At 37.0% G+C, this 17,990-nt stretch overlaps 1 protein-coding gene across 11 annotated transcripts in view; it reads left to right on the forward strand.

The window, feature by feature from the left end:
* ANKRD28 (ankyrin repeat domain 28) overlaps positions 1–17,990 on the forward strand; it is a 202,800-nt gene that overhangs the window by 102,481 nt on the left and 82,329 nt on the right. For all 11 annotated transcript variants that reach the window (XM_059162552.1, XM_059162560.1, XM_059162554.1 and 8 more), the window contains one exon: positions 17,145–17,223. In XM_059162552.1, coding sequence (XP_059018535.1) covers positions 17,145–17,223 — 79 coding nt within the window. The remainder of the gene's footprint in view (positions 1–17,144; positions 17,224–17,990) is intronic.

A 17,990-nucleotide genomic window follows, 5' to 3' on the forward strand; every position in this document is an offset into this window, starting at 1 on the left:
TGCCTGGATATTTAGAGGTAAACATGTGGACATCAAGAATGACTGCTACATCACTGTTGCTATTAACTTATTTAAACTGTAAGGAAATGAAGAGGTCCTCAGGGACCTTGATCTAGGTTAGGCAAATTAGACTCTTCTCTCATTTGTAAAATGAGGTAATTGTACTTGATTTCTAAGGCGATTTCTGTTCCTAATGTATTACTTTGACAGTTCTGTAAACTATTATATTTGCTTTATGAATTATATCACTTAAGCCTGGGTTATTTCATATTAATTTTGGATGGAAGCAGATTTTAGCTTAGAATCAGCTAAATGATCCTTTTTTCTTCTGTCACCTTTTTCATGTCAGTGGATAGTACACATTGATTGGAATATTTTCTCTGGGTATCCTTCTTATTCTGATATTTCCCTGTTACCACATCAGAGGCAGTATAAAAAATCACAAAGTGGAAGAAACTTTGGCTATTTAGTGTCCATTTATTCTCCAAATTCCTCTAATGCACAGTACTCCCATTTTGTTTGGGCATTTTATCCCCCATCTCACTGGAAAAGGACCCCTTTCCCACCTCTGGTGGTGTCATAATCAAGTGGTTGATTTAGGCATAGCAGATGACACAAGACTTGCCACTGAGAAGTGAAAGGAAGTATGTGAATGCCTTCTGGGCAGTTTCCTCACTGATTAAAAATAGACACAAGGGTGGGGGGTTGCTGGGTAGCTCAGTCAGTTAAGCATCTGCCTTTGACCCAGGTCATGATCTCAGGGTTCTGGGATCCAGTCCCTGCATGCTGCATGGGCTACCTGCTCAGCGGTTAGTGTGCTTCATCCTTTCCTCCCCCTGCCCTGCTTGTGCTTTCTCTCTCTCTCGCCCTCTCTCTCTGCCTCCCTCACTCAAATAAATAAAATCTTTAAAAAAGTAAAAAGATAAAAATAGACACAAAGGAGACTTCCGGTTTCTAGTTCCACATGTAAGAAACTTGGAAGTCACCAGTCTGGCCCAGCAGGTACAAATCTGAACAGACTGAAAAATTAACAGCTTTTCCTGGGTCTGTAAGGGAGAGGACCCAAGGGCAAACCATTGCTCCCAAGATTGGAAAGACACAAATGAATGGAGAAAGCTGAGGCTTGAAGACTCAAGAGTGACTCATGAGCAGAAACTGCTTAGGAATTAGTGCTGGGAAGGAAAAACTGAACTTTAGTTGACAAAATTGTTAAGAGGTTCAGTATGGATAACTCAAGAGTTAAAAACACTAGAGGACCCAGTCACAGGCTCCCAGAATATTACAAGGTTTACTCCAGGAGCTGGACTGGGTTCTCACAGTAAATATTGGAGAAGACCCCTCATGGTTCTAGCAGGGGTGGAGGGAAAGGGAACCATTTTGAAGTACGTCATAGTATCCTCCTCTTCTTAACAAGGCCTGCCCTCAAGGGAAACTAGTTTACCAGGGCCTAACTGACCCAAGGGAAGACAGATACCCAATTCCAGCTCCCTCTAGTCATTTTTTCCCACCTGGAGGCAGGAGAGGGTAAACTGGGAAACACTTGTGAAGTTCACAGACCAGGGGCATAGGCTCACTAAAAGACAGACCTAATCAAGAAGCACTGCCTCTCCCCCACACTTCACAACACATTAATTACTAAAGGACCTATTTACTTACAGTGCTTACTTTTATCCAATACATCATATCTAGTTATCAAGAAAAAACTGTGAGATATACCAGAAGGCAAAAGCACAATTTGAGAAGAGATGGAAATCCTAAGAACTAAAAGGAAATACTAGGGATTAAAAAAACACTGTAAAAGATTTTTAAAAATGCTTTTGATGAACTTCTTAATAGGCTGGACATAGCTAAGAAAAATCTCTGAGCTAGAGGATATAGCATTAGAATCCTCATTAAACTGAAAAAGCAAAGAGAACAAAGACTTAACAGAATATGAACAACTACAAAAGATGCACATTTTTTGGTAATAGAAATGCCAAAGGAGAAGAAAGAGAAAGGAACAGAAGAAACATTTGAAACAATCAAGACTGAGAATTTTCCAGCTGTCAAGACACTAAACCACAAATCAAGAAGCTCAGCAAACACTAAGCAAGATAAATGTAAACAAAACCTACAACAGCAAAAAACAGGTATATCATTTTGTAAACTGCAGAAAATCAAAGATATAAAATGCCTAGAGGTATTCAGTTTCTCAGAAACCATGCAAATACGAAGAGAGTGGAGGGAAATATTTAAAAAGGCAAAGGAAAATTAAAACTTTCTCAAGCAAATAAAAATTAAAAGAATTTGTTATTGGTAGACCTGCTTTGTAAGAAATATTAAAAGAAATTCTTAATATGGAAAGAAAATAATAGATATCAGAAATTTAGATCTACATAAGAAAGAAGGAATATGTCCCAAGCAGAATGAAAATAGTTTTCTAATTTCTAGCTGATGTAATACAAAGCTTGTTTAACAATGTAGGGGCACCTGGGTGGTTCAGAGGGTTAAGCGTCTGCCTTTGGCTTGGGTCATGTCCCCAGGGTGCTGGGATCAACCCTGAATCGGGTTCCATGCTGGGCATGGTTCCTGCTTCTCCCTGCAGCTCCCCCTGCTTGTGTGAGCTCTCTCTCCCTCCCTCTCTCTCTGTCAAATAAACAAAATATTTTTAAAAAATCAAGTATTCCATTATGTGTGCTAATGTGTGAATATATATTATGAATATGTAGTATATATTCATATTAGTATTATGAATACATAGTATCTTTCATATATATGTACTTATGCTTCTGTGTAAATGAAATGGATGAAAGCAGTGATGCAAGGGAGAGGAAACAGAATTAGGATTAATTTGATATTAAAAAGTTTATACTAGTTACTAAGTGGTGTGTGATATTTGAAAATAGGTTTGGGTTAGTTATATATACTGTAAACTCTAGGGCAACCATTAAAAATTGTTTCTAAAGTATAACCAATATGCTAAGAATAGAGAGAAGATGGATTCATACTGTATGTTCAGTTAAAGCCACAGAAGGCAGAAAAAGTGGAAGATAAAAATAGGGACAAAAAAATGAGGGAAACAAAAGTGTAACAAATATAGTATATATTAACCCAGTTGTATCAATAATGCTCTAAATATACCAGTTAAAAGCCAGAGATTGTCATAGTGGATCAATGAAAAAAAAATTTTAAATAAAAAGAAACTTACAGAGTAAAAGTAATTGGATAATGAAAACATACCATGCTAATAACACTTATCAAGTAGGGATAGCTATATAAACAGAAAGTACTGGAACAAGTGGATAACCACATGGAAAAATACCAATCTGTTCAGGTTAATATTCTAAATAATATATGTAATATAATATTAATATTCTAAATAATAATCTAAATAGATTAATATTTCACCATTCACAAATTTAGCTCAAAATGGATCACAGACCTAAATGTTAGATGCAAAACTGTAAAGTTCTTGGCACATAATACCAGAGAAAACCTAGATGATCTTCTGTCTTTTTAGAGACACACCAAAGGCATGATCAGTGAAAGAATTGATAAGCTGGACTTCATTAAAATTTAAAAAACTTCTGGGAAAGACAGTGTTAATAAAATGAGAAAACAAGCCCCAGAATGGGAGAATATATTTGCAAAGATCCATCTGATAAGGGGCTCTTAAAACTAAAAAATAAGACAATCAGTCTGATTTTTAAAATGGCCAAAGTCCTTAACAGACACTTATCTAAAGAAGATAAAGAGATAAATAAGCATGCGAAGAGCTGCTCCACATCATCTGTCATTGGGGAAATGCAGATTAAACAAGAGAGAGATGACCACTGCATACTGAATAGAATGGCCAAAATTGGAAATACTGACAATACCATACCAGGATATAAAAAAACAGGGAACTCATTCATGCACAGCGGGTACAGCCACTCTGGAAAACAGTTTGGCAGTTTGTTAAAAAACTAAACATATTTATATAATCCAGCCATCATATTTATCCAAATATGTCAAAAACTTATCTCCATCAAAAACCTGCACACAGATGTTCATATAGCCACCTTATTCATAATTTCAAAAACTTAGAAGCAACCAAATTATCCTTCAGTAGGTGAGTGGATAAACATATTATGGTACACCCAGACGATGGACTATTGTTTAACACTAAAAAGAAATGAACTATCAAACCATAAAAAGATACAGAGAAACCTTAAATGGATATTGCTAAGTGAAAGATGCCAATCCAAAAAAGCTATATACTTTATAATTCCAACTTTATGACATTATGGAAACATCAAAACTATGGAGACTAGTATAAAGATGAAGGGTTGTGGGGGTAGAGATGAGTAAAAAACAGGATTTTTAGGGCAGTGAGAATACTCTAATGCCATAATGATGGATACGTGTACATTATACGTCTGTCCAAATCTGTAGAATTTACATCACCCAAGAGTGAAACTCAAGGTAAATTTTGGACTTTGGATGATCATGATAGTGTTGGTATATACCGTTTCATCACTTGTAACAAATGTATCACTCTGTTAGGGACTATTGATAATGGTGAAGGCAGGCTGTGCTTGCATGGAGGATACATATGGAAGATACGTATGCTTGGAAATTTCTGTGCTTTGTCCTCAATTTTGCTGTGAACCTAAAACTGCTCTAAAACAATTGTCTTAACTTAAAAAAAAAGATTAAATATTAAAAATAGGAGTGAGAGGAAGAGATGGCTTCTTTCCTGCTACTGGCTGTTGTTTGTGGTGAACTAGCTTGAGATCAGCCTGTATACTGTGGTTGTATAGTTGTGGTTGGCAGGTGGAATTTTTGAGAAAGAACTAGATGATGTCTTTGAGTTGCTCAATCAAGCAGCTTTGTCCCCATCCTATGTAAGAATAAGTCATTTTTTTAAAACCATTTTTAATTGGTGTTCTTCTGCACTTGAAATCTACAAAGGATACAATTAAAGAACTAACCATAAACATTAATTTTGTGTCCTGAAAGAGAGTGCTGCTTTAAAAATCTCAGTACCGTATTGAGTTAGGAGAATAACTTTTCTCCCTCTTCTGACTGTCTTTCCCCCTTCCCTGTCTCTCATTACCTACCCACCACTCCCCACTTTTCTCCAGCTTCCTTAGAGTATGTTCATTACTGTTTCCTTTTACAAAGATGATTGAGGGGCATGTAAAATCTCTTTGCCTGCTGTCATCCAAAGTGATGGTGGTTCTCAAAAACTAAACATTTTTAGTTACTTTACATTGTGAATTGTGCTTCTGTTTGACTTTAATTTTTACCTGTCTTATGGGTACATTCAAGCCAGCAAATATTGAGCATCCATCCTTTGTATTGTTCTGGACTTCTCAAAGTTTGGATTGCATTTTTTGTAGTGAAGAGAATAGGTTTTGTAACCTTGCCACTTGGAAGATACATTATTTGAAATGAAATGTTTCAGTTTTTTAGTTTAAGCAGCAAGAATTAACTAATTATTTTATTTAAAATATAGCTGATTATAAGTTATTATGTATTCATTGGTGAGTTGTCTGGTAGAATTATTCCTCCTATATATTTTCAGTTAATGAGACTTAGGCAATGTCTCTAGTATTTAAATACATACAGTCCTGGAGTCCAGCCGCGACCAGCTGAGGCGCCATGCGGCTGAGGCTCTTGAGACCCCTTCTGGCTGCACCCTGTGCAGATTCCCCCCAGGTCTGCAGAGGCTCCTCTCACCCTGTGCCGTGGACATGTCAACATCTCCGGAGGGCGCCCTGCCCACTCTGCTCCTCCTTCTTCTGGCTTCTCCAGCCCACTTGGCAGCTCCCAAAGAGGCACGTTGGGTCCATCACCCCCCAGAACCTCGCCGCCTCCTCTTAGATTTCACTGTAGGGGATAACCTGCCTTCGTGGAGTCTATTCAGTTATGGACCAGTGGAAACAGTGACGTGTTCACAGTCGGACAGAATGAGGTTAAGTACAGCACAGACCGATGTCTTAAACCTGGAGATGACGAAAAAAGCTAAATATGATAAAGTGATTGACAAAAGACTTTAAAGCCTAAAAATATATCCCCTTATGGCAAAGATACACAAATATGTGGCATGGAAACATGAACTTAAGGAGAAAAAGGGAAAAATGTAAAATTTCCAAATGTTGAGGAAGACCTTGTTTGTGGATTTAAAAACCTGAAGATAGTGGGAAAATAAATAGTCCCTAGGGTTTCTTTTGGGAACCTACTTCATTCCATCAGGGGTCCTCTCTGGCAAGGCAGGAGAAGAAGTTGTGAAAAGGAAAGCCAAAGGCATCTGATAAGGGCTTAGTATCCAAAATACAGAGAGAACTTACACAACCCAACACCCAAAAAACAAATAATCCAAGTTAAAGATGGGTAGAAGACATGGACAGACATTTCTCTGAAGAAGACCTACAAATGACCAACAGACACATGAAAAGATGCTCAACATCACTGATCATCAGGGAAATGCAAACCAAAACTGCATGAGTTACCACCTCATACCTGTTGGAATGGCTAAAACCAACAACATGAGAAACAACAGGTGTTAAAGAGGTTGCAGAGAAAAAGGAACCCTTGTGTACTGTTGGTGGGGATGCAGACTGGTACAGCCACTGTGGAAAACAGTGTGGAGGCTCCTCAAGGAGTTAAAAATAGAGCTGCCTTATGATCCAGCAATCAATTTACTGGTATTTATTCAAAGAATGTAAGAATGTTAATTCAGAAGGGATACATGCCCCTCTATGTTTGTAGCAGCATTATTTGTAATAGCCAAAATAGGGAAACAACCAAGTATCCATCAAGTGATGAATGGATAAACAGGATGTGGTCTATGTATATGTATATGTATATTCTAATGAATATTATTGAGTGATAAAGCATGAAATCTTGCCACTTGGAACAGCATGGTTGGAGCTGGAGAGTATAATGCTGAGGGAAGTAAATCAGTTGGAGCAAGACAAATGCCATTTGATTTCACTCTTATGTAGAATTTAAGAAGCAAAACAGAGGAGGAAAGGGAAAAGAGAGAGAGAAATAAGTCAAGACACAGACTCTTAACTACAGAGCACACACAGATGGTCACCAAAGGGGAGGTGTTGGGGGGGGGGATGGGGGAAATAGGTGATGGGGATTAAGAACACTTGTGATGAGCACTGGGTAAATAAAATAAAAAGTTTAAAAAAATGAATATATACAGGGCACCTGGGTGGCTCAGTGGGTTAAGCCGCTGCCTTCGGCTCAGGTCATGATCTCAGGGTCCTGGGATCGAGTCCCGCATCGGGCTCTCTGCTCAGCAGGGAGCCTGCTTCCCTCTCTCTCTCTCTCTCTCTCTGCCTGCTTCTCCGACTACTTGTGATTTCTCTCTGTCAAATAAATAAATAAATAAATCTTAAAAAAAAAATGAATATATACAATCCTGGATCTCTAGCTATTGCAGCTTTTCTAAAGGGATGGAAAGAAAGACGGCATGCTTTGTTACCTAATTATTCCTTAGCCATTTCTTTTCCTTTCTGTGCAACTGTAGAAAGGGAATAGAGAAATGCATCATTTATAGGCTATTAATAGTTCTGTTCTGTGGAAGTATTAAGCTGGATTTCAGCTTTCTTAGGTATGTGGAAACTCAGCCTCCAGCCCAAATTGCTGAGCAGTTTACTTGTAGCAGTTTTGCTGCTCTCAAGAGTCTCAAGAGAAGCCACAGCTTGAATAAATAGGGATTGAACTGATTGCGTACATTTAATTGAAGTCATCAGTACAACATTTTGATGAAGAGCATAACTTTGGAGGCAGTTTCCTCGTCTTTAAAAATAATGTTAAACTATACAGTAATTTTGCAGACTAAAACAGCTATTTCAAGTGCTTTATGCAATGCTTACCACAAAATAAAAATCTGTAGGGTTGCCCCTGTAATATATGTATTTAATAGTAACTATTAAGGACAATATGAGAACTAAACTAATGTACTTAGTTAAAACACTTTTTACTTCAAGTTACTTTGCTCTGAAAAATACTGATGACTTTTCATCTTATAATCTGAAACTTTAAGGTTCCATAGAAGTTTTCAAAGTATTTCTTGAGAAAGAATCGTAGCATACATCTTAAAACTGGTTTTTAATTAATTTGTGGAAAATTGTCTTTACCTAGGAATTTGGGTAACTGTCTGTTAGAGGCAGTTCTAGAATGTGCTTTGTTCTAGGACCCCAAAATCAATTATAGAAGTCTTCTACTAACTTCAACACATTAGAATATCATGATTCATAGCAAGTTTTCTTCATTAACGTTTTGTTTAAACTTCTCTAGTGCCTGTGAGATACACCTCTTTAAGCCAGATGCTATATGGGCATAAAATTAAGACAGTTTGCTTTCTCTAGATATTTATTAATTAATTATGAAGCCATGGCATAAACCTAAAATTGAGCTGTTACTAAAATGTCTACTGTATGGTACAGATGATAGCATCAGGATAGAGATATCTGAGTATACTAACATGGTAGGAGATAGAACTTGACCTGGACTGTGAAGAGTAGAAGGGATTTGGGCAGGAGAAAGTCATTCTGGGCAAATGGAACATTTGTAATGTGCATTACTAATTCTGTTAGTAGAGATTAACTGTTGTGGTTCCAGCTACAGGTTAGTGGCTTTTGAATATCAAGTTATGGCAGTAGAAGTGATTTGTGGTGATGATAGCCACTAAAGTTGATTGAGCGGAGTAGCTACTGGTTTTGGTAAATGTGAAATGGCCTTCTAAGCTTGATCTGCTGGCAGGTAAACCAGTTAGATCTCTAACATGCTTGCGGATGAGAGAATAATGTTGGTGGGTAGTAGTGAATTTAAAAATCAAGTTAATTAAAACATAATCTAATAATTTTTCCGAATCACTGTAAGTATACAAAGCATGTACCAAAGTAAGCTAGAGTTCTCTTATTTGAAGCAGCTACAGACATCCACCAGCTCCCTGCAGAACCACATCCCCAAGGCTAAGGTTCACCATGGAGATTCCTTGAGTGCAGTTTTGAGAACAGCTAGGCATCATAACTTATTTATGAAGGGGTAAGACAAGTTTGGATCTGATAAGGCCTAGTTAAGTCCAGTGGAGCTCTGTGGACTGGAAACTGAGCATTGGAGGATAATATCCAAATACTAAATACGGGAGTTTCCATCTGACAGCAGTGCAAATAAAAGAGAGGGAAAGAATTACTGAGAAAATTATGATAAAAAATTGACAAGAAAAATGAAGCCAGTCACAGAATGTTTTGAAGGAGAATGATTAGTTTTAAGCAGACTGTGGTTAAATGGGTAGTGGAGCATTACAAATAGAGGCTACATGGTAGATTAACAAATGGCACATACCTTGGAGCCCAGCTACCTGTGCTTGAATACTGATTCTGCCACTGCCATATGATCTTGATTAATAAGTTCCTAAAATCTTTGTGCTTTGATTTATATGTTAAATAAGGAAACACATTCAGTTCTTAAATCCTGCAGAGTAAAGGGCTTAGAGCAGTCCTTAGCATAAAGTAAGCACTACATAAGTGTTAATTGTTGTGATTGCTAGGATTACTATTCTTAAATTATAGCTCATATACAGGAACACTTTCAGTACCCTGTCAAGGGCAAAATTACAGAATTGACTTCTTGCTCTGAAAGTTGTGGTTGAATCCATGTAAGTGGATGGATTCTCACAGTCTCTAAATATTTCTCCTTGTACAAATGTTCTGTTTCACTTTCTTTCACTTAATCATTTCTAACTTTTCACCTTTCTACTTTCCCATCCTGTATAGTTTCCTCTTATTCTAGCCTGATCCTGAAATTTGCTTTACATTAAAGCTTCTACACAGGGGTGCCTGGGTGGCTCAGTGGGTTAAGCCTCTGCCTGTGGCTCTGGTCATGATCCCAGGGTCCTGGGATGGAGCCCCACATCAGGCTCCGTGCTCAGTGGGAAGCCTGCTTCTCCCTCTCTATCTGCCTGCCTCTCTGCCTACTTCTGCCTGCTTGTGATTTCTCTCTCCTTCAAATAAATAAAAAATCTTAAAAAAAGAAAAAAAAAGCTTCTATACAAAATATTGAGAGTATACAAGTGGAGTTTTTAGTTCCTAGTTTGCTTGGGGTTTTTTTTTGGGGGGGTTGTTTGTTTGTTTTAGGATTTTATTTATTTATCTGACAGAGATCACACGTAGGCAGAGAGAGAGGAAGGGAAGCAGGCTCCCCGCTGCGCAGAGAGCTCGATGTGGAGCTTGATCCCAGGACCCTGGGATCATGACCTGAGCAGAAGGCAGAGGCTTTAACCCACTGAGCCACCCAGGCACCCCAGTTCCTAGGTTTTACTTAAGCTACCTCCCTTGCATCTAACCCTTTTCCTGGCCTGTGCTTGGGACCCACCATGAATTCCCTTTTTTCTCACAACCTCGTTCCATACGTTACCCCACCTTGTTGACGTGTGTTTCGTAAACTGCCTCTGGAGCTCACTGTAACACAACATATAAATCAAAATATAGTTCATGATTTTTCTGAATACTTCTTTAAAAACTTTATTTTGAAGGAATTATAGATATGCCAGAAATTGCAGAAGTGGTACAGAGAGATCCTTTGTTTCCATCAACTAGGTTCTTCAAATGGTGACATCATACTGTACATTACCAAAACCAGGAAACTGATATTGGCACATACAACTAATTAAAGTGGAGACTTCTTTTGGAATTTACTAGGTTTTTTTGCATTCACCCATTTGGAGGAGGATTAGATGTGGTAGTAATGTCCGTGTAAGTAATTTTATGACATTTTGTCACATGTGTAGATTCATGTAACTACCAACATGTTTAAGCTACAGAACTGTTGTATCACCGTAAAGAGCTCCTTCATGTTCTAATCACTTGTGTAGCTCTTCTGTGAAGTACCAGACCAGCATATGCCTGTGGCCCAAACCCCCAGGTGGTTAGCAATCACTGATCTTCCTAACCTATCTAATGTATATCATCTTCTTTCAGGATAATTGCTTATAAAAGTTACAGCTATGTTTTTATTTGGGGAGGGTGGGGATTTAATTTTTTTGTTGTGCTAATCATATGCACAAAATATCTTTTCTGATTACTTACATAAGAACTTTAAGAAATGTGTAGTTCAGATGATCAAATGATGAAAACCATGTGATTGAATGGGTTAACCTTTGTTGTTTGAGTCCAGTATGTGTTTTGAATAATTCTAGTTGAGATTTTTTTTAGGAATACTACATTGAGATGCAATAGTTTCTTTAAAAAAAAACTGACTTGATATCTAAGAAACTTTTTTTTTTTTTTTTTTTTTCAAATGGGTACCTGATACTTGTGAAATGTCTGGCATGGTAAATTATTTTTAAGAATTTGTAGCAAGTAGCTTTTCAGTTGTTTTTAATGTTATTTTTAATTTTTTTTTCTTTTTTCATTTACTTTTGAAACCTGCACATGGTAATACCTCCAAACAATACCAAAGGCCACAAATAGTGAAAAATAACTCTTTCTCACACTTTAAACCCTAGTCCGCCAGTTCACCCACAAGTAATCACTATATTAGTGTCTAGAGTATCCTTCCTACCAAAGGATACTTATTTTACCCATATTAAGGCCTAAGTGGGTATATTAAATGCTTTTATCATAACAGTTTTTCTGAGCCTGCATTTTTTCATTTATCACTGTGCTTTAGAGACTTTTCCATTGATAAGGAACATTGGGGCCTGCTTGTTATTTTAAATTGAGAGCATAGTGTGATGCTGTGATTTATAATCCTATTTCTGGCACTCGGGTCCTAAAAAACCTTGGAATTTCCTGTGAGAGAGCAATGAAAGATGTCTTTTTTGTGTTAATGATGTGACTTTTAGAAAGCTTAGAATGGAAGCTAGTTGCCTGTGGAGCCAACCTTGTGGTTAGAGAATGGGGACTTTTCTCTCCCACCCGCCTGCCATTACCTTTAGGGAGTGGAGGAACTAAGCTCATTTGCCAGTGGATGGCAATTTAATCAGTTGTGCCTATGTAATGAATGAAACCTCCATAAAAACCCTGAAGGAGGGAGTTTGGAGAGCTTCTGAGTTGGTTAACCAGAAACACTTAATACTTACCACTGTGCTGGACACCTGGTATAACCAGGATGGAAGTTCTTTGTTCAGCATCTCACTCTGTTTCTCTGACATCTGGCTGATTTGTATCTTCTAATATCCTTGTAATAAACTGGAAATCTAGTGAGAAAACTGTTTTCCTGAACATTGTGAACACCACAGCAAGGTGGGAGCCAGGGGAACCTCTGATTAATAGCTGTTGGGTTAGAAGCACAGGTGTACGCAGGCTGGACTTGCTATCAGCATTTGAAGTGGGGGCCAGGGGAAGCAGAGTTTTATAGGACAGAACCTATAGCCTGTGGGACCTGATGCTCTCCTAGTTGATAGTATCAGAATTGAGTTGAATGGCAAGACCACCTGGTATTAGAGCACTGCCTGGATGTGTGGAGGGAAAATAACCCACACAACGGGATTGGATGTACAATGCTTACATAGTGTCTCATGTTATGGACATTCATCTAGAAGTTTTCTTACCTGGTAAATTTCATAATTGGGAGTTAAGAAGTTAAATCAGTCTAACAGAGGGAGCAATAAAAAGTGATCTTTAAGCATTTTACTGCAAAAATGTGTATTTGCCAGCCATTTGTTTTATAATTGAGCCAGGGCATTTTGTTGACACCATTGTTCATTTCTATCTTCCTTGTACAGATCTACCCCCAGTGCGTTATCTTTAACCCATTTTGGGTTTCTCTAAGTGCTGGGAGAATTTAGATTTGAAGAATCAAATATCTTCATTTGTTTGCTATTTGCCTTAGTGATTCAATTTTCAACCACACCCAATTCAGTAGCCCCTTTTGTAGTAGCCTACCTTTATTGAGTCTTCATGCGATGTTCAACCTAATGATCATAGAAACAATTTGCTTTTTTCATTCCTGTTTTATCAGTTTAAATAATATTTAATTAAATCACATAGTTAGAATTGCAGGCGCAATTTGCACAAACTGTTGTGGTAACAAACATATCCTACCCTTGATAAATAGATACCCAGTGGTGGGAACGAAAGTGTAAGGGCTTACTAGTGGTACCCTAATAGTCAAAATACATGGTGTGCCAAAGCCACCTTTAGTTTTACTCAGGAAACAGAGACTATTGATTAATCCTATGAATTGGTTAAATGAAGGTTGATCAGGAACTTCTTGTGTTTCATTTTAATCATTCCCCTTTGGTGGGCATTTAAGTTGTTTCCATTATTTTCCTTCCTGCAATAATCTATAAATATACTTAATTATTTTGTTTGCATATACATTAGATTATCTTTATCTTAAAAAGATTCTTTGAAATAAAATTAGTATATACAAGGGGATAGTCATTGTTTTATTTTAATAAATTTTGCTGAAGAGACCTTAAATATTTTATTGTGTAATTTTCAGTATTTAATTGTAAATTAAATATGATTCATAAATTTATTTTTTTTTAAATTGACCGTGTTCTTTTTTTCCTTCAATTTGATTTGTAGAGAGGAAAACTATGCTCATGAGTCATAAAAAAACATGAGTAGTATTCAAGGCATTGAGTCATAGAATTGCAGACATCTCTTACACATAAATGACTCACTTTGTGTGTGCACTGTGTGTGTGGTTTATCCTTTGTAATAGATATGTTTCTCAATTTGAGTAAGTGATCATACTTAAACATTCTAGAGAAGTTTACTGTCTTAATGATTAACATTGAAAAGCCTTAAACCAAGGATCTTTTATTAAAATGACTAAATTAGGGTTCAGCTTTGAATAAAGCCTGAGAGTTTGGTGGTTCTATGTTAGCCTTTTCAACAACTATTCAGTGATTTTTTTGTGCAAAGCATTCTGTTTGCCTAAGTATATATTGGAATAAAAAAACATGCTCTTATGGAAATTAATTGCGGTTAGAGAGACAAGCTTTTAGCTTGTTAAATAACATTGATGGTCACTATGCCAACCTCCTTTTACTGATACCTGTTACTATTATAAGGACAAAAACAATGTTACAAATATATTAAAATTATATAAAGAAGCCAGTGAAGAGCCAGTAATAATTGTTTTATACACATATTTATAATACCTTTATATGCTACTGTTAAACCTTTTTTGGATTGCCTATTAATATTTTTTAACCCCTCTTTTGACTAGCAGCTTTTTTCCCCCTAATTTATTCTCAATTTTCTGACTATTCTTTTTTAGAGTAAGTGGGGTATTACCAAACTAGAAAATTATTATGATGTGAAATAAACTTACTCATTTTCTTAAATTTTGAAAGCTAATATGGTAAAATAGCACCCAATACGATACCTATTTAAATGAGAAATTTAGGGATGCCTAGGTGGGTCAGTCTGTTAAGCATCTGCCTTCAGCTCAGGTCATGATCCCAGGGTTCTGGGATCAAGTCCCGTATCAGACTCCTTGCTCAGCAGGGAAACTGCTTCTCTGCCTCCCTCTCCCTCTGCTCGCTCTCTCTGGGCTCTCACACACAAATATATTTTAAAAAGAGAAATTTATTTCTCCTAGTTGTTATAGGAGTTAGTGGTTCAGGTTTGTGGAGCAAGTCTGTTCTATAAGATCATTCAAAGTCATGACCGTCTTCCAGGATATTGGCCTACCTCTGTAGGGTTAAAAGCCAGCTCAGTTTCACATTTGCCTTCCAGCCTGTGGGAAGTGGGAAAGTATTAAACCAGATGTAATGTGAACTGTCTTTTAACTTAAGGATGACCTGAAAGTTGTGTCTTTACTTCCATTTCACATACCATACTGGTCCACATTAAATAACAAAATTTAAAGGCAGGCTTAGGAGTATATTCTCTCACTGCGTGGGTGAATTACCAGATGCAACTTTATTCCTATGGACAAACAGAAAATAAATAATGGAAAACAATTAACAGTCTATCTCAAATTCTCTATCCAAAAAATAGGTGTAAATTTCAACATAAATCTAAATAAATAGCTTTCTCAGAAATAGCACTTTTGGGGCTCTGGGGTGGTTCATTCGGCCCAGGTCATGATCCCAGGCTCCTGGGATTGAGCCCCATATTGGGCTTTCTGCTCGGTGGAGAGTCAGCTTCTCCCTCTCCCCTGGCATTTGCTCTTCCTCTCATTCTCTCTCTCTCTCAAATAAATTAAATCTTTAAAAAAAGAAAAAGAAACAACATTTTTGTAACTTTACATGAAGTGTAAATATGAATTAAAAATCCCTGAATGTGATTCTGCCTCAAGATTTTGCTTCTCAAACTGGATATCATTGATGTTTGCGGGGGAGGGGAAAGGAGGTACATCAAGACTTGGATTGGGTGTATCTTCTTTCTTGAAGGAAGATTTGAAAGAGTATGTTTTTTTTTAATGGGGCACCTGGGTGGCTCAGTGGGTTGGGCCTCTGCCTTCGGCTTGGGTTATGATCTCGGGGTCCTGGGATCGAGCCCCGCATTGGGCTCTCTGCTCAGTGGGGAGCCTGCTTCCCCCTCTCTCTCTGGCTGCCTTCTCTGCCCACTTGTGATTTCTCTCTTCAAATAAATAAATAAATGAAATCTTTTTTTTTTTTTAAGTGTTGTTTTTTTTTAAATTGAATATAATTAAATACATTATTATTATATTAGTTTCAGGTGTACGGTGTAATGATTGAACAGTTTCATACATTTCTCAGTGCTTGTCGAGATAGGTGTACTCTGAAACCCCTTTATATATTTTACCGATTCCCTCAACTCATCTCCCCTCTGGCAACTACCAATTTATTCTCTGTATTTTAGAGTGGGTTTGGTTTTTTTGTGTGTGGGGGTTTTTTTTTTTTTTTTTGTCTCTTTTTTTCTTTTTCATTTGTTTTGTTTCATAAGTTCGTCATAAATTCATATGGTATTTGTCTTTCTCCAAATGACTTATTTCACTTAGGTACCCCTTAAGTCCATCCATATTGTTGGAAATGGCAAGATTTTGTTCTTTTTTATGGCTAAATAATAGTCCATTGTGTATGTATACACGTCTTCTTTATCCAGTTATCTGTGGGTGGACATTTGAGCTGCTTTCATAGTTTAGCTATTATATACAATGCTACAGTAAACATAGGGGTGCACGTGTATCCCTTCGAATTAGTGCTTTTGTTTCCTTTGGGTAAATAGCCAGTTGTGGAATTACTGGGTCCTATGGTAATTCTATATTTAATTTTTCACGGAAGCTTCATAGTGTTTTGCACAGTGGCTACGCTGCATGCCCACCAACAGTGCACAGGATTCCTTTCTCTCCATATCCTTGCCAACTCTTGTTATTTCTTGTCCTTTTGACTTCAGCCATTCTGACAGGTGTAAAATGATATCTCATTATGGTTTTAATTTGATTTACTGATGATGAGTGATGGTCGTTAGTTTAATGTGTCTGTTGACTATATGTATGTCTTCGGAAAAATGTCTATTCAGGTCTTCTGCCCATTTTTAAATTGGATTGCTTGTTTTTTTGGTCTTGAGTCAGTTAGATTCTTGATGTATTTTGGGCATTAACCTCTTGTGGGATTTATCATTCCCGTTCAGTAGATTGCCTTTTTGTTTTGTTGATGGTTTCCTTCACTGGGCAAAATAGAAGACTATGTATTTTTCATATTTCCAAAGATAGGAATATATTTTAAAGCCACAAATAAAATTGGCAGGGATTTTAAGAAATCCTTAAGATTGTTTTAAGGGATAGTTTCATATCCTCAGAGAAAAATTTTGGGGTACCTGTGGAAACATTTTTTGATACTCAAACCTTTTCTTAAAGTTTGTTTTATTTAGTTAGGTCAACAGTTCCAACCTGTGTAAAACTGTGGAAGTATATTGAGGGGAAAAATAGGATGAAATAAAGGAAATTTGCCTTTGTATCTCAGCTGCATAGGCATTTTTATTCAAAGAAAGCCTAAGAAGCTATTTTTCTATCACCTTAGATATTATTTTTGCTCTACTTAATAAAGCCGTTCCTTTAAGACCAGTTTTTTTTTTTTTTTTTTTTTTTTTGCCTTTCTTCTCCTAGCACAGAAAAAATCTGTTAATGTTGCTTAGACTAGGGTTATGGAATCAGTAAGTTGGTAGTTAATGGTTTTCAAATGAAATTGATTTTAGATTAAAACTTATATTTCACCTTTCCTCTTCTTATAGGACAATGAAAAGAGAACTCCACTGCACGCTGCTGCCTATCTTGGAGATGCAGAAATCATTGAACTGCTTATTTTATCTGGTATGGTAAAGCTCTGGTTAATAAGAGCACATCATGCATATTTTTGTCAAATTAATATTTATGAAACCTGGTTGACTGTTTCTGTATATTTGTTTCAAAGTGCCAGGTACTGTTCTCGTGCTTCGAGTATGTCGAAGAGCAAAACAAAGATGACTGCCTTTGGCAGGTATATACTCCAATAAGGAAAACAGGCTGTAAATACAAGTAAATGTTAGAGCATGTTAGAAGATGATTAAGTGCTATAGAAAAATGAAAAAGTAGGTCAGGATAATAAAGTGAGATGAACAATATCTAAGCTCAGGCGTTATATAGAATATTCATAGTAGGCCTGATTAACCACAGAGTGACTGGGAGACAATTACAGTTCTGCTAGAAGGAGGTGATATGGCTTGGACCAAGTGCAGGAGTGGAAGGAGTGAGGAATGGGGTGATTGGGATATATTTTGAAAGCGATGCCAGCAAGGTGCCTGTCTTTAAATAGCTTTTATCTGACTCTTTTTGAGGGCCTGTAAAATAGAAACCTGTACTTTATCTTTTAATTTCTCCTAAACTTTTTAAGACTTTGCAGTATGCAGTAATGGTGGAACTGTTTCTTACGGAATAGCTCCTATTGTGATCAGACTGCCTGCAGTCAGACAGAGCTTAGAAATATTTTTGTTGTAGCCAGATTATTTTATTTATTGGAAGAGGAGGCACATTTTTGTATTGTGCTTATGTTGCCAGATTATAGATTGACACATAATGCAATTGGAGAAATAGTATCCTCT

Source organism: Mustela lutreola, chromosome 2, assembly GCF_030435805.1.
Source record: "Mustela lutreola isolate mMusLut2 chromosome 2, mMusLut2.pri, whole genome shotgun sequence".
Lineage (NCBI taxonomy): Eukaryota > Metazoa > Chordata > Mammalia > Carnivora > Mustelidae > Mustela > Mustela lutreola.